We start from the raw sequence: 23,581 nt of genomic DNA, 5'->3' as shown, positions 1-23,581 counted from the left end.
GACCCATGTGGCCCTCGGAATTCTCACTGTCTCACTTCTTCCCTGCGGCAGACCTAAGCCCAGCAGCCTTCTTTGGCTTCGCTTACTCCTTCTCTCTTCCTCTCCCTCCTCCTCTCCATCTTTCCTTCCTTCTCCTCCCCCTCTCCCCCCCCTTCTCCCTCCCTCCCGGTTTGGCATTTCCCTTCGGCAGTGGGCCCGCGGCTCTGGGCACCATGCTCCGGCTCCTGCGGTTGCTGCTGTTGCTGCTGCTGCCTCCCCCCAGGGTCCCCCGAGCCTTCCGAGCCCCCGGGCCTGGTCTCGTTGTCGCCGGGGGCGCCTCCCCAGGCCCCGGACTTGCTCTACGCGGACGGGCTGCGAGCCTACTCCGCTGGAGCATGGGCGTCCGCGGTGGCGCTGCTGCGAGAGGCGCTGCGGAGCCGGGAGGTGCTGGGCCGCACGCGGCGGGACTGCGGGGCGAGCTGTGCGGCCGAGCCCGACGCCGCGCTCCCCGCTCAGCTCCTCGGCGCCCCGCAGTCTGCTTCGGGGCCCCGGGCCTGGGAGCCGCTGCTCCTGCGCGCCACGCTCCGCCGTGCCGAGTGCCTGACCCAGTGCTCCGCGCGCACGCTGGGTCCGGGGGGCGCGGCGCGACTCCGCGTGGGGAGCGCGCTGCGGGATGTCTTCCGTCGACGGGAACCTTACAACTACTTGCAGAGGGCCTACTACCAGGTGCGAGAGCCAGCGAGGGTGCTACCCCAAGCCAAGTGACTGTCTTACTTGGAGCTGACCAGGAGAGGGCAGGATGCTCAGTGCCCAGATTCAGGGGTGGAGTCGTGTGTAGGGGGGGTCGTTTAACGGGCTTCTACACTTACGTGGGTGCCATCAAAACGTTGACCAGGACTTGTGATGGTCGCAGAGGGAGGGCCAAAAAAGAGTGGGGGTCAAGCTGGAGTTAAGAGAAATGGATGCAGGTTGAACAAGGAGGGAGGGCTCCGCAGTGTTACTGTAGCGGGTCTCAGAGAGTGAACCCAGCCTCTTCCTAGGTATGAAGGGCAGATGGTGAGGGGCCCCAAAGCAGTCAAAGGACAGGGTGTTGTGTGCGCGCGCGTGTGTGCGTGCGTGCGCGCGTGTGTGTGTGTGCGCGCGTGTGTGTGTGTGTGAAGGAGTGGGAGTTTGAGTGTGAGCCTTCTCTTGGGATGGGATGGGGCTTCGGAAAGGCTGAATGAGGCAGGCTAGGTTTAGAGGAAGAAGCACGGTAGCTAATGCCTACGTGGCTGGAGGAGGGAGGGGCTCCAGTTACACGTACCTCAGCTCAGGGTCCTAAGGCCTGCAGATTCTAGTTACTCAAGGTCTCCCCCACAGCCGTTCACCTCATTGTCCCCCAAACTGAGGCTCTGAGGTCCTCTGCCCATGACACACCCACTCCCAAGCTTTCGGGCCTCCTTCCTTCCTTTCTATACCAGATTCCTGGCAGTCTCAACCCTCTGGCTTCCAAGGGATTTGGTGGTTTCTAGTTGGGACAGTCCTGCTTGGCTAGGCTTCCATGAGGATCTGTGGAGGCTGAAGGGACATTGGTCTGAGCCCCCTCCCCTCCACACACCGCTGGGCTCTGATACCGCATCCTCTGGGCTCTGATACCGCATCCTCCAGGCTCTGACCTCATCTGTTCGGCTCCTCAGTTGAAGAAGTTGGACCTGGCAGCTTCTGCAGCGCACACCTTCTTTGTGGCAAACCCAGCACACTTGCAGATGCGGGAAGACATGGCAAAGTACAGAAGGATGTCGGGGATTCGGCCCCAGAGCTTCCGAGACCTGGTGACGCCTCTGTACTGGGTGAGCCCCTCCGTGCTGGCTGGCTACTGCCAACTCCAGCCTTGTGTGGCTTGAGCATCAGGAGATCTGGGTACTGTTTCTCAGTGGCCCTGGGTGAAGTACTCACTTCCTCTGTGGCCACTAAAGTGTGTGCTGTTCCAGCACTCTGACCCTGAGGCCACATCATTCTCCCCGAGGTGTGTGCAGCAGGACAGACGCTCATTCCTTTTCCACCTCCCTTTTTTGTTTTGTTTGAGACAGAGTTTCTCTGTGTTGCCCTGACAGTCCTGGCATTCACTCTGCAGGCCAGGCTGGTCTCGAACTCACAGAGATCTGCCTGTGTCTGCTTCCCGGGGGCTGGGATTAAAGGCGTGTGCCACCACTGCCCGGCCTGTCTTCCTTTTGAAACAGGGTCTCTCTGTGTAGCCCTGGGTGTCCTGGAACGCACTATGTCTACCAGGCTGGGCTCTAAGTCGATGAGATCCAATTGTCTCTGCGTCCTGTGTGCCAGGAGTAAAAGCATATGCCACCGTGCCCTTTGACCTCCCAACATTGTTTGATGCCCCCCATCTTGCTCGATTCCTCACAGGCAGCCTATGACACTGGCCTGGAGCTACTGGAGCAGCAGGAGGCAGCACTGGCACTGCCCACGCTAGAGGCGGCCCTCCAGGGGAGCCTGGCCCAGGTGGAAGGCTGCCGTGCTGGCTGTGAAGGGCCCGAGGAACAGCCACCGGCTGACGAGGAGGAAGAGGAAGGCAGTCAGGGGGGCCTGTATGAAGCCATTGCAGGTGAGGGGCTGGACTGTGTGCTTGGGGGGGGCACGGATGCCAGGGGAGGAACACGACCCATAGCTCCTGTCTTCTCTGCAGGACACTGGATCCGGGTTCTACAGTGCCGGCAGCAGTGTGTGGCAGATACAGCCACCCGTCCTGGTCGCAGCTTCCCTGTCCCCGACTTCATTCCCAGCCAGCTGAGACGGTTGCAGGGGGCTTATGCTCAGGGTCAGCTTGGGAAGGACAGACCCTGGGAGTGAAGATGCATCTCTGAGTCCCACCTGTCCCTCCTCCCTCCCACCTGGTTCTGCACTGATAGCTTCACTCTCAGGGGACAACGCTTCGGGATGGTGTCCTTTGGCAAAGCTCAGGAGATGGGTCACTGGGCTCCTTCAGCCCACGTTGCTTCTCGCCTTCCCTTCTTTCCTCCTCCTTCCTCTTGTCTGAGCTCTGCTGTTGAAGGTATGTTTGAGGATGCTTTCAAAGAGGCGCTAGGTGGGATGTCTCCCGGTTGGGCTGGGGCTTCTTGGAGTTGGTGGTCTTTCCAGGTGACCGTCAGCTTTCTTTGTTCTGTCTTGTTTGTTGCTGGCCCCTTCCCACTTCCCCCACCTCCAGTGGGGAACACGTCTAAGGCCGTGGAAAATGTCCTGAGTGTCCTGCTCTTCTACCCTGAGGATGAGACTGCCAAAAAGGCTCTGCACCAGTACCAAACTGAGTTGGGAGAGCCAAGACCCAGCCTGGGACCACGAGAGGTAACCCCTCGCCCATACTAACTGATAGGTAGGGCCTGGAGCAATCCAAACAGCCAAGAGTGGGCTGGATTCTGTACTCCATTCTGGCTTCTTTGTTTATTTTACTTATTTGACTTTGTATTTGTTTATAGTTATTTGTTTTGTCTTATTGCATGTGTGTGCTCCACGTATATGCTCTCACAGGTCAGAAGGGAGCATGGAGACAGGCTTGGTGGTGCACACCTTTAATCCCAGCGACTCGGAAGCTAGAGGCAGGCAGATAGATCTCTGTGAGTCTAAGGCCAGCCTGGTCTCCAGAGTGAGTTCCAGGACAGTCGGGCCTACACAGTGAGAATCTGTCTCTAAACAAAGAAATAAGCACAAACGACAACAACAGTGAAAGAGAGGGCATGGGATGGAATGGAAATCCCTGGAATGGAGTTAGGATGGAATGGAAACCCCTGGAATGGAGTTAGGATGGAATGGAAACCCCTGGAATGGAGTTAGGATGGTTATGGACCCCATGTGGGTGCTAAGAACTGAACCTGGGTCCTCTGCAAGATCGACTTAACTACTGAGTCATCTCTCCAACCCAACTTTATTCATTTTCTCTGAGATAGCGGCTCAATGTATAGTTCTGGCTCATCTGGAACTCTGTAGACCAGGCTGGCCTGGAGCTCACAGTGCTCTGCCTGCCTCCGCCTCCTGCGTGCTGGGATTTAAAGTGTACGAGACCACACACAGCTCATTCTGGTTTCTTACCCAAGCTCTTTAGCCACCAAAGGGACACCCAGGTCTAGGTTCTGACCTTTACCTCAGCTCCCTGCCCCCACATAGCGGACTGTATCCACTTGGGGGTCTATCCCAGCACTATTCTTTTTTTTTAAGATTTATTTATTTATTACATATACAGTGTTCAGCCTGTATGCCAGAAGAGGACACCAGATTGAATTGTAGATGGTTGTGAGCCACCATGTGGTTGCTGGGAATTGAACTCAGGACCCCTGGGAGAGCAGTCAGTGCTCTTAACTTCTGAGCCATCTCTCCAGGCCCCTAGCACTATTCTTTTCCCTAAATCCTACTCTTACTCTGAACCCAGCCACTCAGAAGGTGAACCCCTGCTGCATCAGGCTCGGTGATGGATCTCAAGAGTTTGCAAATGTCCCCTATAGCCCAGGGCTGCCCTGCTCTCCTCCAGTTTCCCTTCCCTTCTCCTTACATCTCCATTGTCCTGTCTCTGCCCTGCTTAGGATATCCAGCGCTTTATCCTTCGATCCCTCGGGGAGAAGAGACAGCTCTATTATGCCATGGAGCACCTAGGCACCAGCTTCAAGGACCCGGTAAGGAGTTGTGCTGTCTTCCCCAGGGTGAAGCATAGTGATGCTGGACATTCATATGCCACTGCAGTCAGCAGGACTGTTCCCCTTGTCCGAAGTCCTGCAGACTCACAGAACTCTGGCATCCCAGGTTCCCAGGGACCTGAACAGTATGCATACAGTTAAAACTGCCATGGGATCGTGCATGGCTAAGAATCAGGCTCTCTGCCACATATCCCCTCTGGTTACCTGTCTGCTTTTATCTCAGTTTCTTTACCTGTAAATTGCAAAGCTCACACTGTTCCACAGTCCTGCTGTTGAAGCTGTTCCATCTGATAAGAGTGCAGAAAGCATCCTTACTGCTGAATCCATTACCCTCCTCTAGTTGTGAGGACCAAGTCCGGTGCCAACATCATCAAGCCAGTGCTTAACAAAACCCAGCAGTTTTCAATTGCCTAGCACACATAAATGCCCAGGGTCCTAACTCCAGCATTGGAGAGAGAGAGAGAGAGAGAGAGAGAGAGAGAGAGAGAGAGAGAGAGAGAGAGAGAGAGAGAGGGAGGAGGAGGAGGAGGAGGAGGAGGAGGAGGAAGGAAGGGAGGAAGGAAGGGAGGGAGGGAGGGAGGAAAATATTTTGGGCTTCATAGTTCTTTGTTGGAGGAGGGAATGGGGCTGTCCTCAGCATTTGTGGGTCTTCTTCAACTGTTGTTCTGACCTTTTCCTAGTAGGTGTCAATAGTACACTGATAGTCCTTAAACCATGAGATCAATAGTTTTCAGACATTGTCTAATGTCCCCTGGGGGTCATGTCACTCTCCTGAGAGCTGCTGGATAAAAGTGAGGGCTGTAAAGCTAGTTTAAACCCTACTATGCCACCTACGAGCTGTGTGAAGTCCACCCTACTATTCAACCTTCCTGTGTCTCAGAACCCTCAGCTGGAAGGTGAGTGTGTCACAACTGCCTGTTCCATTGGAATGTATGAACTATACAAACTTTAAACCTCAAAATCTCACTACAAGTATAAAGCTTTTAGCACCTGGCAAACAGAGTGATGGAAGTCATTGTGTACTACAGTCTGGTCTAGAACTCAAGGTGCTGGACTGTGAGGTTTCCCTGGCACTGTGTCCAAGCCTTCTTCCCCCCCTTGGCCTTCCTCTCTGGAAGCTGGAAGACCTTAACATGGACCTTCAGATTCTAAATTCAGGGACCCCAGGAGCTAGACACAGAGGGTGATGGTACTGTTCTCCACTGCCGCAGGATTCTTGGACCCCAGCTGCTCTCATCCCTGAGGCGTTGAGAGAGAAGCTCAGGTAGGTTGTGGCCTGTGGTGGGGACCACTTGGCCCAGACTGGGAGGTGACAGGATGGGTCTGTACTGCCTACTGAATATGTCTGTCACCCCGAGAGAGGATCAAGAGAAGAGGTCCTGGGACCAGGAGCCTCCACAGCCAACGTCCTTGCCTTACTGGAAGGGTGAGTTCTTTCGTATCTGTGGAGCCGGGGGCAAGAGGTGGCGGTGGGTGTGGAGAGGTAGACAGTCGGGGTGGGGGAAGGTCAGGAGGAGAAGGGGGCCTGGAATCTTCCAGTGAGCCCAGTGACCTCTGCTCCCGTTCTTTCCCTTGTAGATGTCCTTCTCCTGGAGGGTGTGACCCTCACCCAGGATGCCCAGCAGCTGAATGGGTCGGAGCGAGCTGTGCTGGATGGACTGCTAACTCCAGCCGAGTGTGGGGTTCTGCTGCAGCTGGCCAAGGTAGGACAGTGTGTGCTTCAGTCACCTGGTCAGGCCCTCAGGTTCAGCCACCTGATCCTCCTCTTGGCCTATACCACCCAGTGCTCTGTCTGCCTCTCTCTCTCTCTCTCTCTCTCTCTCTCTCTCTCTCTCTCTCTCTCTCTCTCTCTCAGATTTATATGTTATGTGCATTAGTGTTTTGTCTGCATGTATGTCTGGTGAGAGTGCAGATTCCCCTGGAGCTGGAGTTACAGACAGCTGAGCTGCCATGTAGGGACTGGGACTTGAACTCAGGTTCCCGGGAAGAGCAGCCAGTGCTGGTAACCATGGAGTCATCTCTCCAGCCCCGTCAAGTGTGTTTTGATGTCTGTGTTTTATCTCAACAGTGGAAAGCTCTTTTTTCTCTTTTTATTATTTATTTGCATAAACGTGAGTTTATTCATGATACACTTTTCATCTCATTTAAAGTTAATAGCTAATAAAGTCTATTTTAAATCATATTGATAATGTGAAAATAGGCATAGCATGAAAGCAATGACTCCCCTGGTTTTTGATATTGTCTTATTATAGAAGGTGTCCTTTTGACATATTTAGTGTCATTCCTGGGTGAAACAGGTAGCCTCTTCTGGTGTCATTCAATAATCCTCTTGTCCCAGTCCTGTTCTGATGATGTCTCTCCCGTGTACACTATCTATGGAAGGAGCTTTAAAATGGTTCTCTTTGGCTAGGCAGTGGTGGTACACACCTTTAATCCCAGCAACTCAGGAAGCAGGGGCAGGCTGATCTCTGTGAATTCCAGGCCAGCTTGGTTTACAAAGTGAGTTCCAGGAAAGCCAGAGCTATCACACAGAGAAACCCTGTCTCAAACAAACAAACAAACAAAAACAAAAAACAAACACAGTTCCCTTCTGTAGGTGGAGAGTCTCTGTGTCCCAGCAGCCACTCCCAAATAACCACAGTAAGACTTATTATTGATTAGAGATACCCAGCCAATAGCTCAGACTTGCTACTAGTTCTTACATTTTAAATTAACCCATATTTCTCATCTGCCCTCTGCCATGTGGTGGTGCCTTCTTCCAACATGGCACACTCATCCTGCTTCTCTCTGTCTGCTCGGCCATTCTTCTTCCCAGCATCCTCCTAGTCTGGCTCTGTCACTCCGTCTCTTCCTGCCCAGCCATAGGCCAGTGGGTTCTTAATTAACCAGTGAGAGCAGTGCATATTTACAGTGTAAAAGGTGGCTCCACAGTACCCTTCCTTTTTCATTTTGAGACAGGGTCTCTTTATGTAGACCAGGCTGGCCTTGAATCCAGAGTCCACCTGCTCTGCCTCCCGAGTGCTAGGATTAAAGGCGAGCACCACCATCCTCTGTCCTGCTTCTTGATCCCTTATTTGTAGTCTCCTTGAGCACTTTCTCAGAGCAATAGCCACACCGACATGTCTCTGCTTCAGATGGCCACATTCAGGGCAAATGTCTAAATTGTCTTTAACTTAGTAAGGTTGTAGGGCCTCTTCTCCTACACCTGTTGTCTTCAGTCCCGCATCTGTTTAGGGAGTTGTCATCCAAAACACGCTATCCCAAAGGCTGGGGCTCTCTATCCCCATGGGTGTCGTTTGCTAGTTCTGTGAGCATGGATGGGCGCTGGACCTCTAGTGTCCACAGAGGACTGAGCAGCTTCCAGGGTGCACAGCTCAGAAGTACCATGGGCAGCAGTGCAGGCACCGCGTTTCTCTGCTCCCCTTCTCTTAATTTAGCTGCTAGGGATGGGCGGGTGCTCTTATGTGAGACAGGGTCTCGCTATGTTGCCCAGGCTGGCTTTAAATTCAGGATCCTCTTACATATCAGTGCCCCACCGAAACCCTAAGTGCTGGAATGAGAAGCCTTGCAGGTGCATGCCGCCACATCTGAGCAGGGCGGGTGTGCTTTACAAAGAGTAGGAAGAAAAGACAAAGGAGAGCATAGAGCATGGGTGTTACACACGGAAGGTTCCTTGGCTACCTGGGGGTTCAGAGGGCATCCAGGCTTCCTTTCCCAGGCCTTTCATCCTCTCCTTGTTTGTGCGGAATGGCCCAGGCTCACATGCTGAGGCTGCCAGCTCATGATGGCCCAGACGTGGACACTTTCATTATGTACTCATGAAGTACCTGCTGTGGACTAGAAATGGCTGGATTCTAGGGGACGAAGCTGAGGCCCTTTGGGGTCATGTATAAGGAGGGAAACAACATGGAGACATAATTAGAGCAGCCGGGAGGTTGTTACTAAGTGTGTACTATCCAAACAGAAACACTGGCAATGAATGTCCAGTCCTAGGCGGCTTGCCAGAGGGCTGATATTCCAGATGATTCCCATGCCAGTGTTGCTGCGGTTTCCAGCACTGAGAGGCGGGGTTGTCACACCCAGCGTACTGCACACACTAGGCAAGGACTTTGCCACACCCTCAGCTCCTTAGGCCAGCCTTCCCATTTGTTGTTGTCCTAGCTACTGGGAAGGCTTAGGCAGGACGATTGCTTGGACTGGGGAATTTGAAGCCAGCCTGGGCAACATAGAGACCTACCCTATCACAAAGGAGAGAGAAGGCAGAGACAGAGAAGACAAAGAGGAAGAAGGAGCGGCTAGAGAGAAAGCTCTATGAGATGATCAGGAGCTCTTCCAGAGGACCAGGTTTCGATTCCTACCCCATGGTGGCTCACAATCATCTGTAACTACAGTTTCCAGACCTACATGCAGGCAAAACACCCATACACATAAAAATGATAATAAAAACTTAGAGAGAGAGAGAGAGAGAGAGAGAGAGAGAGAGAGAGAGAGAGAGAGAGAGAGAAGAACAAAGTGCTTTCTAGGAACTGCAGGAAAACATGACTTAAAGGGTGGATCAGATCCAGCAGTTACCTGTCTATGTAAATGTCTGTGAGCGAGTTTCCCATCTGTAAAGTGGAATTTATCATGTTTCTTGGTGGTGTCCTGAGGCTTAAATAGGTGGTTAGTACATTGCGAAGCCTTCAGGAGGTGGAGTTGCTGCCATTTTGCTGTCTATTGTAAAGAGGCATTATAGAGAAGAGGGAGAGGGCCTAGAGAGATGGCCTATAGGCGAGAAGGCTTTCTGTTCCCTCCCGGTAGACAGTGGATTTCACGGTTTCACTTCGGACTCAGTAGCCCCCTCTAGTGGCGGTCTTTAGAAGACAATCGTAGAGAAGCTTGTGGCCTTAGGTTCTGGTTGTATTCAAGGAGAAGAATACAACCAGATACTCCAGGGAGCCAAGAGAGGGCAACAGATGGGAGGCAAGGGACACTAAGGAATAAAAGTTAGAAAAGCTAAGAACTAAGTCTTCAGGAGATAATGAGAAGACGACACCAAGAATGATCTCAGGGCGTCTTTCCTCCTTTACTCAGTCTGGCCTCAGGACTTTGCATTGGTTTCCATTTCATATATTCAAGGGGCATCTCTACAACATTGAGATGTCCTCTTTAACTGTAGATGAACACTCATACAATTATAACCCTGTTTTAATTTTCTTCACACCACTCATCATCATCTGAATTGGTTTTTCTATTTATTTGCTATCTTAAAATATAAATCCTGGGGCTGGAGAAATGGCTCAGTGGTTAGGAGCACTGACTGCTCTTCCAGAGGACCTGGGTTCAATTCCCAGCCCCCACATGGCAGCTCACAACTGTCTGTACCTCCAGTACAGTATTCAACACCGTCATACAGACATATTTGAGGGAAAACATGAATGCCCACAAAATAAAAATAAATAATTAAAAAGCATAAAATTCTAGGGCTGAGGAGGTAGCTTATTTGGTAGAGGGCTTACCTAACATGCACAAAGCCCTGGATTTGATCTCAAGCACCTCACGAGCCAGGTGTGGTGGCACAGGTCTGTAACTGGCACTTAGGAGGCTGAGGCAGGAGGATCAGGAATTCTAATTCATCCTCAGCTATGGATCAAGTTTAAGGCCAGCCTGGGCTACACTAGACACCATCTCAGTCAGTGTATATAACAGATAGTTTGGAGTATAGCCAGCTCCATGGTGGAGGCTGCTTAGCATGGGTTAGCCCCAAGGTGTGATCTCAGCACTGCAGGAGCGGAAGAGGAGGAGGAAAAGGAGGAGGTAGAGGTGACAGCAAGATGGCCTGGTGACTAGGTGGACTCTCAGGGCTGAGTCTGTGTAGGTGACTAGGTGGACTCCCAGGGCTGAGTCTGTGTAGGTGACTAGGTGGACTCCCAGGGCTGAGTCTGTGTGTAGGGAACTAGGTGGACTCCCAGGGCTGAGTCTGTGTAGGGAACTAGGTGGACTCCCAGGGCTGAGTCTGTGTAGGTGACTAGGTGGACTCCCAGGGCTGAGTCTGTGTGTAGGGAACTAGGTGGACTCCCAGGGCTGAGTCTGTGTGCAGATGACTAGGGAGTGGTGCTCACACAGATTTAACAAGTTGGCTTGAAAATGAATGTCTGCAGGGCATGGTGGTTCATTCACTCCTATGATCCCAGAACTTGGGAAACTGAGGCAGGAGGACTGTTGCAAACTTGAGACGAGACTAGGCTACATGCTGATTTCCAGACCAAGCTTGGCTACAGAATGATACCCTGTCTCAAAAGAAAAAAAAATACCATATACAGACATCCAAACATGGGGGCACCCAGGAGTATGAGTCATGGGAGGCAGTTGGGTAGTGGGATCCACCATCAGAGGCAGGAGAATCATGGAGCCTATAGGCTCTCCACAAAACATCAGCGGGAGGAGGCCAGTGTTGTCTTGACACCTCAAGCTTCCTGCCAGAACTGGCCTGTCAGACTTCCTGTTGGGGTCCTGCTTGCACAAAGACCCCTGTCTCCTCACTGAAGGGTGACCCAGTACTTCCTGCCTGAGACACAAGCTGTGTCTCTCCTTCAGCGACTCTCACCATCTCAAGGCCCCTTCTTCCCCACTGTGGAGAGCTCTTAGGGGAATGTCTACATAGTCCCCTTGGGAAGTAGCCGTCCAGAAAACCAGGCCAAATGCCATTCTCTGGGAAAGAGACAAAAAGGGATTTTTCAAGGGCATTCTGGGAGTTCCCAGGTAGCTCCAGATACTGAGAAGGCCGGAGAAGACCTGGTAGCCATGTGGCAGTGAGATGTGTGGATGACTCACTGTAAGGCCCTTCTCATTCAGGACGCAGCTGACGCTGGAGCCAGGTCTGGCTACCGTGGTCGCCGTTCCCCTCATAGTCCTCATGAACGCTTTGAGGGGCTCACAGTGCTCAAGGCTGCCCAGGTAAGAAGAGGCACTGCGGCCTGGTCTGATGCCTAGGACTTGAGAAGAGGGGCTGTGTCAGGAGGCTGGATACCCGGGCCTCGGCTCCGTGGAGGAATTCTCTGGGGACCTAGATCACTGTATTCTTGGCCCATCATTGGAAAAGGGTGTATCCTGAGACCTGGGGCTCTAGTGTTGTCGTGGAGTTGCTGGAAGGAGGCGTTTAGGCTGCTGAACAGATGGTAGACCCAAATAGGAGGGTAGTGTCAAGAGACACGGGCTAATGCTAGGCCTGTCTCCCACGCCTCTCTCCCTGCCTGCAGCTGGCTCGGGCTGGGACTGTGGGCAGGCCGGGTGCTAAATTGCTTCTGGAGGTGAGCGAGCGAGTCCGGACCTTGACCCAGGCTTACTTTTCCCCGGAACGGCCACTGCACCTTTCCTTCACCCACCTGGTGTGCCGAAGCGCCATAGAAGGTAACCGTCAGGGAGCCCTATCTGGATGTGTTCCGTCTTCACTACTGGCCCAAGTGGGGAAGGCGAGTTTCTCTGCTCATTTGTCACCCAGGAACTGGGCATGGGCCCATGGTGGGAACCAACCCTGATTTATATCCTAGGTGAGCAAGAGCAACGCATGGACCTGAGTCACCCGGTACATGCCGACAACTGTGTCCTGGACCCTGACACTGGTGAATGCTGGCGGGAGCCCCCAGCCTACACCTATCGGGACTACAGGTGGGCAGCCTCCCTGGGGACTGGCAGGTAGGCACACAAGGCTGTAGGCCAGGCCTGGGCCTCGGTGGGGGTCTCACTGCCTCCTGTCTTCTCTGCTTTCCAGTGGGCTCCTCTACCTCAATGATGACTTCAAGGGAGGCGACCTGTTCTTCACACAGCCCAACGCCCTCACTGTCACGGTAGGGGGTTGGGGCAGAGGGCCCAGGTGTGGGGTCAGGATTCATTCAAAACAGCAGCTCTCGAGACGCAAATGCAGGGAAATGGCTGGGGCCACCTTAACCCTGCCGCTCCACCTCTCTAGTCCTGCTGGCCAATGAACCACATTCCAGCTTCCTGCAGAGGCTGACTGGCCCCACGCTGCCTTCCTGGTTTGCCTTCCCTCCTAAGCATGGCTGAGCATAGCTGCAGGATCCACACTTGTAGTCTCAGCTGTTGAGGAAGTTAAGGCTGGAGAATCACTTAGGTCCAGGAGTTCAAGGTCAGCCTGGACAATGCGTCAGGATACCTTCTAAAAGAAAACAAAGCATGCGCCGTGAGGTGGCGCAGTGTGTAAAGGCGCCTACCACTAAGCCCAACAACCCGAGTTTGATCTCTGGAACCGGCATGGTGGAAGGAGAGAACCAGCTTCCACAGTTGCCCTCTGACCTCCACACTGTGCGGCACCATTCACCTCCACCTCCAATAAAAGTGATAAAAACGTAGAAGAAAATCAGAGCAAGGAGGGGCTGCAGAGAAGGCTCGGTGGTTAAGAGCACTGCTGTTCTTCCAGAGGGCCTGGGGTGGTTCCCAGCATCCACATGGTGGCTCACAACCACCTGCAATTCAGTTTTAGGGATCTAACACCCTCTCTGGCTGGCACCAGAACATGTGGTGCAGACATGCACCGAGACAAAACACACACATAAAGTACAGTCGTGACATACATTAAAATAAACCAACCGTGTGACTGAAGCACTGCCTGCAGGACCCACAGAGCCCGGGCTCCTATTCTAGGGGTCTGAGAATTAGCCCTTCCTTCCCCATGGCTGGGCGGCAATGGAGGTAGCACAGGCTAGCACAAGCACAGACACCATTGGACTAGAGTTCAGATGGGGTCTTAATGCTTTTGAAGCTCTTTTCTAATTAAGGGTGATAGCAATAGTACCTATCATTTAGACATTATTTATTTATTTATTTAGGGTTTTTTTGAGACAGGGTTTCTCTGTGGCTTTGGAGGCTGTCCTGGAACTCGCTCTTGTAGACCAGGCTGGTCTCAAACTCACAGAGATCCTCCCAAGTGCTGGGATTAAAGGTGTGCACCACCACCACCCGGCTATTTTGACATTTTTATTATCATTATTATAAACGGGCTACACAGTCCAGATTAGCCTTGAATTATGTAGCTAGCCCTTGCTGCTCTTGAATTTACAGCAACCCTCCTGCTGTGACCTTCTGGGTGCTGAGATTATAGACATGCACCACCCCAAGTGACTGACTTTTGTCAGGTCTCATTGTGTAGGCCTGGCTGTACTGGAACTCACATGTAGACCAGGCTAGCCTTGAACCACAGAGATCTGCCTGTTTCAGCCTCTCAAGTTCTGGGATTAAAGGTGCGCGCCACCTTGTGTGGCTTGGCACACACGTGCTGTGTGGAGTGCAAGTACACATGACACACGCACATTGTAGATCAGAACACAACTTCGGGCGTCATTCTTACCTCCTGTCTTTCCTTCGCATCTGGGCATGGGCGTGTTGGGATTACAGACTCAGGATACTTCATCTAGCTTTTATGTGGGTGCTGGGGATCTGAATTCGGATCTTTATACTTGCACAGCAAGCACTTTACCCAGTAAGCCGTCTTCCCATAACTACAATAAGTAATTTCTAAAAAACATTTATTTATTATTTATACGTGTGCATCTGTGTGTGCATGTGAAGGGTGAGGGGGGGGGTGCATGCTGCACATGCTTGTGTGCAGAGAACATAGGACAATTTGTAGGAGCTGCTTCTCTCCTTCCACCGTGTGTTCTTACGGTTGAATTTAGGTTGTTGGGCTTGGTGGCAAGCACCTTTACCCCCTAAGCCATCTCTGTGACCCTGTTAAAAGTCATTTATATAATATGCTTAAAAGGATGATAGCCAGGCTGGAGAGATGGCACAGCGGTTAAGAGCACTGACTGTTCTTCCAAAGGTCCTGAGTTCAATTCCCGGCAACCACATGGTGGCTCACAACTACCTTGAATGAGATCGGATGCCCTCTGCTGGCATGCAGGCAGAGGATTGTATACATAATAAATAAATAAAATACTAAAAAAAAAAATAAGAATGATAGCCAGGCAGTGGTGGCGCATGCTTTAATCCCAGCACTTGGGAAGCAGAGGCAGGTGGATCTCAGTGAGTTTGAAGCCAGCCTGGTCTACAAAGTGAGTTCCAGGACAGCCAGGGCTGTCACACAGAGAAACCCTGTCTCGACAAACAAGAGTCAGTGCCTTGTATTAATAATTAATGAATGTTAGGTGTTGTTTATTCTTCTACTCCTCGATCATGGAGCCTTCTATTCCTGGGCCTAGAAATGGGCAAGAGAGGAGCAGGCATAGCAGTACACACCTGTGATCCTGTCATTAGGAGGTTGAGGCAGGGGTTCCAGACCAGCCTGTGTTACACAGAGGGACTCTGCCTTACTCTTCACACTAAGGGCATAGAGAGGAGCAATTGCTCACGTCCAGTCTAGGATTTCCTTAGGGTGGAAATGCACCTAAAGTCCTTGCCACCTTCCATCCCATCTGGGGCTGCTCCAGGGCCCTCTGGCCACTTCATTCCAAGGTCACAGGGTCAGGCACAAAAGGTCCGGCTGCAGGACAGGGGACTCCCATGGGGCACCTGCCCTCTTTGCCTTCCTTCTCCTCCAGCCTCGGTCTTGCGTTCTTCCTTCCTGAGTTGAGGCCAGTTTTGCCTTTGCCCCAGGCTAGTCCCTGAATTAGGGGGAGGAGTAATAGACAAGAAGTCTGATACCGTGTTCCCCCACCCTTCAGGCTCAGGTTCGTCCTCGATGTGGGCGCCTCGTGGCCTTCAGCTCTGGTGGTGAGAATCCCCACGGCGTATGGGCCGTGACGCGGGGACGGCGCTGTGCCTTAGCACTGTGGCACACATGGGCTCCTGAGCACAGGGAGCTGGTAAGGAGGTGTAGAGGAGGGGAGGTGTGAAGGGGTGAGTGGGTGGGCGCTGCAGAAGCTTGTGCAGGGGCGAGGCTCGCAGCGGAGCTGTCGGGTGGCTGAGATGCCCAGGCAAGGTGGTGCAAAGGACTGAACTATAGTTTATCCACCCCCAGGAGTGGACAGAAGCCAAGGAGCTGCTGCAGGAGGAGGAGGAGGAGGAAGAGGAGGAGGAGGAGGAGGAGGAGGAAGAGACCCTCAGCAGAGATCCTTCCCCAGAGCCCCCAAGTCACAAGCTTCAGCGGGTCCAAGACAAAGCTGGGAAGTTACTCCGGGTCCGAGAGGAGCTGTGACAGCTGAGCCAGCTTCTTAGGGATATGGCCACTCAATCTGTGAAGGAATCAATGAGAAGGCCCTGTGTGACATCAGGAACAGGGTGGCATGCCCATTTGGGGAACCTACAAGGGCCACCAAGCCCTGGACTCAAGTTTACTACACAGACTTAGCCTAGGGCCCACCAGGACTGGAAGCCAGGTCTGGTCCCAGCTGAGGGACCGGCACGGTCCCTAGGACAAAGATCATTATGCCTCCCTGAAGGCATGGCAAGGATTGAAGGCTAACTGCTTCTAATCAGGAAGACACAGTGGAGACCATCCCATCCTCTCCCAACCTGTGTAATAAAGAACATGAAGATCCCCAGTCAGGGCCTGGTCTGGCATATCCCAGCTTCTCTGACCGCTGGGGGTGGGGGTGGCTAGGGCTGGTGTGGGAGGGGACAGGTGGTGTCTTTGGGCCTCCCAGAGGCGGAGCTGTGAGAGCCTGTGATTTGTCAGGGAAATCTCAGCCATCTGCTGCCTCATGCAAATAGACCCATGTACCCCATCACCACCACCACAGCTGCTCCTTGGGCCTCCAACGCTAAGCCCTGTCATCTCTCCCTGAGTGTGGGTGTGAGAGGGTAGCCTGATCCCTCTGGCTCCTACCTTCACAGTCCAGTAAGACCCCAGGAGACGTGGGCATGTGAGCAAGACAGACCCCCAGCCTAGCAGGACACAGGGCTCCATTCTTTATGTAGTCCCTTCTTTGCCCACAAGGCAGGGGCACATTGTCCAGCTTCCCCTGGATCCCCTCTCAACTCCCCCAACTAGGATCAGGCCCAGGGGCAGCTGGTTGGGGCTTGTCGAGAAAAAGGATTATCCAGATCAGCCCCTTCTAATCTCACTGTCTGCCTGTACCCTCTCCCCGCACAGCCCTCAATGAGGGAACATGGTTTGGGGTGTTGACAACAGGGTCATCTATCACCTGTCTGTCCCTGCTCCTGGCCTGTTTGCTGAACAGACCTGCACTGCCAAGATCATGAGCACAAGTTAGGGCTAAGGCTGGGGCCTCTGGCGCTGTGGCTGCCCCTCTCTCTTGTTCTGTTCTTCGCCCCAAACCCAACCAGTAATCCTCACAGCTTTTCTCTGATCCGTGGGCCTGATGCTCTTATCTCTGCTGGCAGACTGACCATGGAGGCACCCCTTTTCCCCCCTTCTTGTGGCTGGATGGGGGTTGCTGCTCTTCCCTGGCTCACAGACCTGCTCCCCACCCCTCCAGGCTGACCCAAGTTTCTGGAAGCCACACACCTCCCTCCCTGGCCTCTCCCCCTGCCAGCTGATTTCATTTGCCTGACGTGGTTGTCTCTGGCCTTACCCTTCCCTGGCAGTTTCCCCCCTCCCAGTCGGGGACAGGCCAGGCCAGCTCCTCTGGCAGCAGAGGGGGGCAGGTGACAGGCAGGCATCGCAGCTGAGAGAGTCAAGAGGCGCCTGGGAAGCGGAAACCTGGGAGAAGTCCAGCTAGAGCCCAAGTAAGAGGGAGCTGGCCGACTCTGCCCTCTGGGATCGGGGGCCCACAGGGAGGGCTCAGGCAGTCCTGGGTTTTGATGCACAGGACCTAGGCAGGAGGAGGGGGAGCCCCCATCACTTCTTAGGAATAGGGCAGGATGGAAAGGACAGAAGCATGGTCTGACAGGGATTCCCCAACACCTGTTCCGTGTTCCTGGCAGGAGCCAGAGCTACCCCTCGACCTGTGCACCATGGGGGAGATGGCGCAGCTGAGGCAGGAAGCGGAGCAGCTCAAGAAGCAGATCGCTGTAACCCCAGCCCTCCTCCTGGGGACCTGGAAAACAACTTAAGATGGGGGGTGTGGCCTGGGAGGGGCTGGGGGACTGGGTTCACTCTTGGGTGACACTTTAGAGACCTCTGATCTAGACGGATTCAGACTTTAAACTTGGACCTCACATTTGAGACCACCACCCAACTGCAGAGTCCAATGCCCGCCCACCCATGTGTGGCATGCATGTGTGTGCCCTCCACCCCACCACAGCCTCCCTGATGCCTGCTTTCCCCACAGGATGCCAGGAAAGCCTGTGCGGACATCACCCTGGCCGAGGTGAGACTTTCTACCCCTCTGAGGCAGGACATGAGGGGAAGGGAGGGGAATGGATGGGCTGCTGCCTTAGCACACCCTGTCCTTGGAGCGAGGAAAGACATTCATGAATTAATTCAGCAAACATCTATTAAGATCTGCTCTGGGTCAGGCTCCGGTCTTGTCCCCTTCATCTTTAGCAGTACAGATGGAGGGGGTGTGCAGGATTTCTCATAGACACAGTTGACAGTTGTCTAAGACTGCATTTCATCCATTCTAGAATGCTTGTTTTTTTCAGATTTCTCTAAAATCGAGATGCATCTGACAATACATAATACCTTGTCAGCCTATTGTTTCTTGGTGATACATAAAATAGTACTGTTTCTTGGAACTAACAATAAGCACAGAGCCATGTCAGGTGGAACAGACTTGGACTCCAGCTACATAGAAGGCTGAGGCAGGGTTGAAAATTCAAAACATGCCTGGGCTGCAGAGTGGTTTTAAGATCAGCCTGTCTCAAAATAAAAAGTAAAGAGTTGAGCTAGGAAAAAATTTTAAAAGGACGACATGAAGTTGGGTGAGGGTAGGAGGTGAAGGGTGGATCTGAGAGGAGCTAGAAGTAGGGGTGAGTATGATTAAAATGCATTGCATGAGTTTATGAAATCATAAAAGTTAAGAAAAATATTATATTAAAAAAGTTATAAGGGTCTGGGGATATATTTCAGCGGTAGACTTCTGAGTTAGCATATCTAAGGCCCTAGGTTCAATTCCCAGTACTAAGAGGGGAAAAATAGAATAGAATCGATTGTATTAAATATGTTCATTCATAATAGCATGAGAAAGACACAGAGCTAGATGCTTAAATACATAATTCTCTATGATTCCCATGGCAACTCTGTAATAGGCTCAGGGGAAGGTGTGATTTGCTGAAGTTGACAAAGAATGACAGACCGAGTCTGTGGACTCTGGAGGCTTAGCATCTGGTTGTGGCTGAGGGAGTGGAGGACACAGAAAGTCCCAGGTGATGGCAATGCCGTGGAACCCATGGGTGTCAACTGTGTGCCACTGGGGTGTGAAGACAGGCATCTGCCAGTCTGAATCCACCTGTGAGTCTCTTCCCAAGTTAAGTTCAGTGACCTCATAGCAGCAACTCGAGATCAATCAAGATAGGACTATCTCCATAGTAACGACTCCTCCTCGGCCTGGAGACACTGGGCTAAACCCTTACCTCTACTGTTGAGCAGCTTGCCACAAGCCATTCCAGCACCTGTCGACCACAGGGGGCAGAGTCCCTCTAGGCTGGGGACCTCTTTCTCTAGTGTTGGGGAACCTGCTCGAGTGTCTGGTCCCCAGCAGGAGCTTGTACAAGCTGTGGTGGACATGTGAAACCCAATACTCCTTTCTCTGCAGCTTGTGTCTGGCCTAGAGGTGGTGGGACGAGTCCAGATGCGAACGCGGAGGACATTAAGGGGACACCTGGCCAAGATCTATGCCATGCACTGGGCCACTGACTCTAAGTGAGGATCCAGAGGGGTCTACAGGGAGGGGGCGGCAGGGAACAGAGGCCTGGATGACACAGGTGCCCTTTCTCCAGGCTGCTGGTAAGTGCCTCACAGGATGGGAAGCTGATCGTCTGGGACACCTATACCACTAACAAGGTACTAGCCCTTTCTACTGACTGTACTCCAGGAAGGGCCGTCATCCTTCCCAGGGTTGTCATGGCTAATCTCTGCTCTGTTACATGAAGCTCAGGTCCACCTGCCCCAAATCTACCCTCTGCAGGTGCATGCTATCCCACTGCGTTCCTCCTGGGTCATGACCTGTGCCTACGCACCATCAGGGAACTTTGTGGCATGTGGGGGGCTGGATAACATGTGCTCCATCTACAGCCTCAAATCCCGTGAGGGCAACGTTAAGGTCAGCCGGGAACTCTCTGCTCACACAGGTGAGAAGCCCTCTTTTCCTATGTAGGGGTCATGAAGCCCAGGCCCCTTGCCAGTTGTGACCTTGTGCCAGGACAATGTCCTTCTAACCACCTCCAGGTTATCTCTCCTGTTGTCGCTTCCTGGATGACAACAACATTGTGACCAGCTCTGGGGACACCACGTGGTAAGGGTGGAATGCCATGGGTGCTGAGGACTGGAAGGTCATCCTGTGCTGGGCAACTGTGACATTTCTGTGATGGGTTCCTTTTCTCCTTGCAGTGCCTTGTGGGACATTGAGACGGGGCAGCAGAAGACGGTGTTTGTGGGACACACTGGTGACTGCATGAGCCTGGCTGTGTCTCCAGACTACAAACTCTTCATTTCGGGGGCTTGTGATGCCAGCGCAAAGCTCTGGGATGTGAGGGAAGGGACCTGCCGCCAGACCTTCACTGGCCACGAATCAGACATCAATGCTATCTGTGTGAGTGTCCCTTCATGAACTACTTAAACCCCGACACACATCTCCGGCCCTTTCCTTACTACTTTTAAAAATAATCTTACCTTTATAGGATAGTTCCAAAACCAATGACTAGAAATGTCATGTCTGCTTTACCCAGATTCACTGTTAACATTTTGCCACATTTGTTTTCCTGTTGTCTCTAGACACGCATTAACATACTCACTCACACTTAGATCCTCACCTCTGCTCTCTGTGTGTCTGATGTGTAGAGTTGGAGGTTCAACTCAGAGCTTTTCACATGGAAGACGAGTGCCTTACCAGCAAGCTACACACTAGGTCCTCATTCCTGGATCCTGAGAGTAGATTATGCATATCATGACTCTGTGCCCTTTAACTACTCCTTGGAAGACAGAAGAGGGTGTTGGATTCCCTGGAACTGTTGGAGTCACAGTTATGAGCTGAATGTGGGTACTGGGACCCAACTGAACTTGGGTCCTCTGCAAGAGCAAGTGCTCTTAGCTGCTAGGCTGTCTTTCCAGCCCTAAATCAGAAGTTAAAAAAAAAAAATACCCCCTAAGACAAGGTCTCTCTATAGCTCTGACTGGGTTGGAAGTTGGAATTTGCTATGTAGACCTGGCAAGCCTCACACTCAGAGATCTGTCAGCCTCTACCTCCCAAGTGCTGGGTTAAAAGTGTGTTCCACCACTGCCCAGCTCATACGTTTTATTTCTGTCATGCTAGAGAATAAGCCCAGGCTGAGCCTAATAAGTTGTATCTCCCTCCCTTATTTCAGCATTTGAGAAAATCTCACTGAGTTGACTGGGCTTGACCAGAACCCACTTTATACCTCAGGCAGGCCTTGGGCTTCAATCTCCTGCCTCAGCCTTCTGAGTGCTAGGGACTTGAGGCAATTCTCCTGTATCAGCCTCCCAAGCACTAAGATTACAGGTGTAAGTTTTATTATTGTGTATGAGAGTTTTGTCTGCACATATGTCTGCATACCACATACAAGCCTGGCTCCCGTGGAGGTTAAGGTGTCAGGGTCCCCTGGAACTGGAGTTACGGATGGTGTCAGCCACCATGTGGATGCTGGGAACTGAACCTGGGTCCTCGAAAGAGCAGCCAATGCTCTTAACTCCTGAGCCACCTCCCCAATCCTAGTATAATTTGTAAAACCAGGAAATACAACATTTACAGAATACTGCTCATTCTCAAATTTAGCCAGTTATCTTATAAGTGTCCTTACTGGCAATGTTTTTCTATCCAGAATCCAATCCAGAAACGTGCACATCCTTGTCATGTCTTTTGTCTCTAAATAGAGCCATTTTTCTACTTTTCTGGGGTCTATGACATTATTTTGATAAGGACATGCCAGTTTTCTGTAATTTCCCTCCAAGTATACCTGTTATTCTTCCTGTTATATGCTTGGACCAGTCACAGAAGTCTGATCTCTTAGTTGTGTGTTCCTGGGAAGCCTTGGTGCTCCTGCCTGCAGCATGGCAATGGCGCCTGCCTACAGTGCTGGAGTCGGGCAGAGGGAGCCACGCCAACACAACAGTGAACAGCCATGCCCAGCAGGTTGCTCACTCTCCAAGAAACACACAGGCAGGGAGGCTGATAGAAGTGGCTTACACTCGCTGTGGGAACCAGGAAGCAGACAGGAAGGTGAGACTGCCCCATGTCTGAGCCCTGACGGCTTCTTACCTGTATTCTCAGTTCTTTCCTAATGGAGAGGCCATCTGTACTGGCTCAGATGATGCCTCCTGCCGTCTGTTTGACCTGAGGGCAGATCAGGAACTGACTGCCTATTCCCATGAGAGCATCATCTGTGGCATCACATCGGTAGCCTTCTCTCTCAGTGGCCGCCTGCTCTTCGCAGGCTATGACGACTTCAACTGCAATGTCTGGGACTCTATGAAGTGCGAGCGTGTGGGTAAGGCCTGCCCCAGACTTTCCAGTCCTCCCGCCTTCCCTCCCAGTTTCTTCATGGGGACCCTCTTACTGCTGCTTCCTAATTCTTGCCTAACTCCAAGCCTTGGAAAACCAACACCCTTTGCTTCTGAAACTAAGATCACATTCCCCAAACAGAAAGTGCTCTAAGCAGCCCTTCCTCTGCCCAGTGCCATGCCTACCCCTTCTGGTCACCCCAAACCAGAATATCTTAAATGCCCAATCCTCTGGATACTGAGGTTTCAGGGCCACACACTTAAAGGACAGCCTCAGAGAGGTATGAATGAGAGTAAAACAAGGCCTAGGGGAAAGACAGTCTGGTTTTTATCAGGAGAGACCAAGAGCTGAATGAAAATAACACATGCCCCAGAATCAGGCTCCAAATCCTATGCGGTTAGTTACTTTTCGAGTTTACCTATACATATCAGTCTTATGGGCCTTGCTTTTTTAAAAAGCAAAACAAACAAAACAGCCCTAGAAACAAAGGGCCCCTTCCTCAGGCCCATCACAGTGACCCTGGCCTTCCTCACAGCATACTGACATTACTAACCAGTTTACCCTTGCTCTACAATCGGCTCAAGTTCTGGACAGAGGAACTGGCCTGACGAGAAATTCCTCTCCTCGGGGCTAATCCTCCTTCAGTTCCTTAGTGTCTATCAGGGCAGAGTTTATTCCCCCCAAGCTGGGGCTTCTGTCCATCATGGGCCCTCACACACCTGGGAAACTAGGCTGACTTTTTCCTCTTTCTCAGGCATACTCTCTGGCCACGACAACAGAGTCAGCTGCCTCGGGGTCACAGCTGATGGCATGGCTGTGGCCACTGGTTCCTGGGACAGCTTCCTCAAAATCTGGAACTAAGGAGGCTAGAGGAAGAGAGGCAAAAGCCATGAAGATGCTCGCCTGCTTCCTCCTATGCCCCATCTCCTTAGGGTCAGTCTTCTATACCCCAGGGCCATTCCCAGCAAACTCCCTTTGGAGAGCAGTAGGATTATGGGAATGTGCCTTTCGAAGCATCAGGGACACAAGGGCAAAGAACTGCCCCATTTCCTCCCAAGGCCTCCCCTTTCCATAGTCCAACAAGAACAGACTCTTTTCAGCCCCTAAAGTCATCTTGAGCTACCAGTAGCCTTTGGAATGGCCAGGGTGCTAGCTCATGATTATGGATGTCACTACTAGTCTCCTGACCCCTTCATACTTTCTCTTTTCCTACCCTCTTTCCCCCTCTATTATTACCTAATAAAATGTAGCATCCTGTGATGCTAGCTTTCACCCCTTTGTGCTATAAGAAGACCTAGGTTCCATTAATGAGCAATAAGATATTACAGGTGGGAGGATAAAGGCTAAGTACTAGGTAGACTGCACAGGAAGAAGGATCCAGTCAGCAGCTGGGGAGGCTGGGTGGCCAGGAGG

General features: G+C 52.2%; 2 protein-coding genes across 3 annotated transcripts; both read left to right on the top strand.

Annotated features, from left to right (window-relative positions):
• Nucleotides 1–197: 197 nt before the first annotated feature.
• P3h3 (prolyl 3-hydroxylase 3) lies at nucleotides 198–16,129 on the top strand. Its single transcript, XM_005066007.4, is given in 16 exon segments — nucleotides 198–254; nucleotides 256–705; nucleotides 1,656–1,808; nucleotides 2,377–2,575; nucleotides 2,657–2,788; nucleotides 3,176–3,312; nucleotides 4,542–4,631; nucleotides 5,864–5,916; nucleotides 6,011–6,078; nucleotides 6,231–6,355; nucleotides 11,487–11,588; nucleotides 11,891–12,041; nucleotides 12,182–12,299; nucleotides 12,403–12,478; nucleotides 15,311–15,451; nucleotides 15,607–16,129. Coding segments are annotated over 16 exon segments (2,214 nt in total). The 5' UTR covers nucleotides 198–212; the 3' UTR covers nucleotides 15,784–16,129.
• Nucleotides 16,130–16,208: 79 nt separating this feature from the next.
• On the top strand, nucleotides 16,209–23,440 carry Gnb3 (G protein subunit beta 3). Of its 2 annotated transcripts, XM_005066008.4 has the most exons (10): nucleotides 16,223–17,276; nucleotides 17,475–17,561; nucleotides 17,822–17,860; nucleotides 19,247–19,353; nucleotides 19,431–19,494; nucleotides 19,619–19,781; nucleotides 19,879–19,945; nucleotides 20,041–20,242; nucleotides 21,938–22,154; nucleotides 22,923–23,440. In XM_005066008.4, the coding sequence occupies exons 2-10, from the start codon at nucleotides 17,505–17,507 to the stop codon at nucleotides 23,027–23,029; spliced, it is 1,023 nt and encodes a 340-aa protein (XP_005066065.1). In that variant the 5' UTR covers nucleotides 16,223–17,276; nucleotides 17,475–17,504; the 3' UTR covers nucleotides 23,030–23,440. The 2 variants fall into 2 exon arrangements, with proteins under 2 accessions (XP_040595346.1, XP_005066065.1); XM_040739412.1 differs by lacking the exons at nucleotides 21,938–22,154; nucleotides 22,923–23,440 and adding an exon at nucleotides 20,491–21,919 and having other exon boundaries at nucleotides 16,209–17,276.
• Nucleotides 23,441–23,581: the final 141 nt, after the last annotated feature.

The sequence above is a fragment of the Mesocricetus auratus genome, unplaced genomic scaffold, assembly GCF_017639785.1.
Source record: "Mesocricetus auratus isolate SY011 unplaced genomic scaffold, BCM_Maur_2.0 Super-Scaffold_100676, whole genome shotgun sequence".
In the NCBI taxonomy this organism is placed as follows: Eukaryota; Metazoa; Chordata; class Mammalia; order Rodentia; family Cricetidae; genus Mesocricetus; species Mesocricetus auratus.
This window is presented reverse-complemented; position numbering and strand designations above follow the sequence as displayed.

Excerpts from the sequence above, each read along its gene's own strand:
- Gnb3 (XM_005066008.4), top strand. The coding sequence starts at position 17,505 with ATGGGGGAGATGGCGCAGCTGAGGCAGGAAGCGGAGCAGCTCAAGAAG. Across the intron at positions 19,946-20,040 it reads AGCTCTGGGGACACCACGTG|TGCCTTGTGGGACATTGAGA; the intron begins GTAAGGGTGGAA and ends TTCTCCTTGCAG. Across the intron at positions 22,155-22,922 it reads TATGAAGTGCGAGCGTGTGG|GCATACTCTCTGGCCACGAC; the intron begins GTAAGGCCTGCC and ends CCTCTTTCTCAG.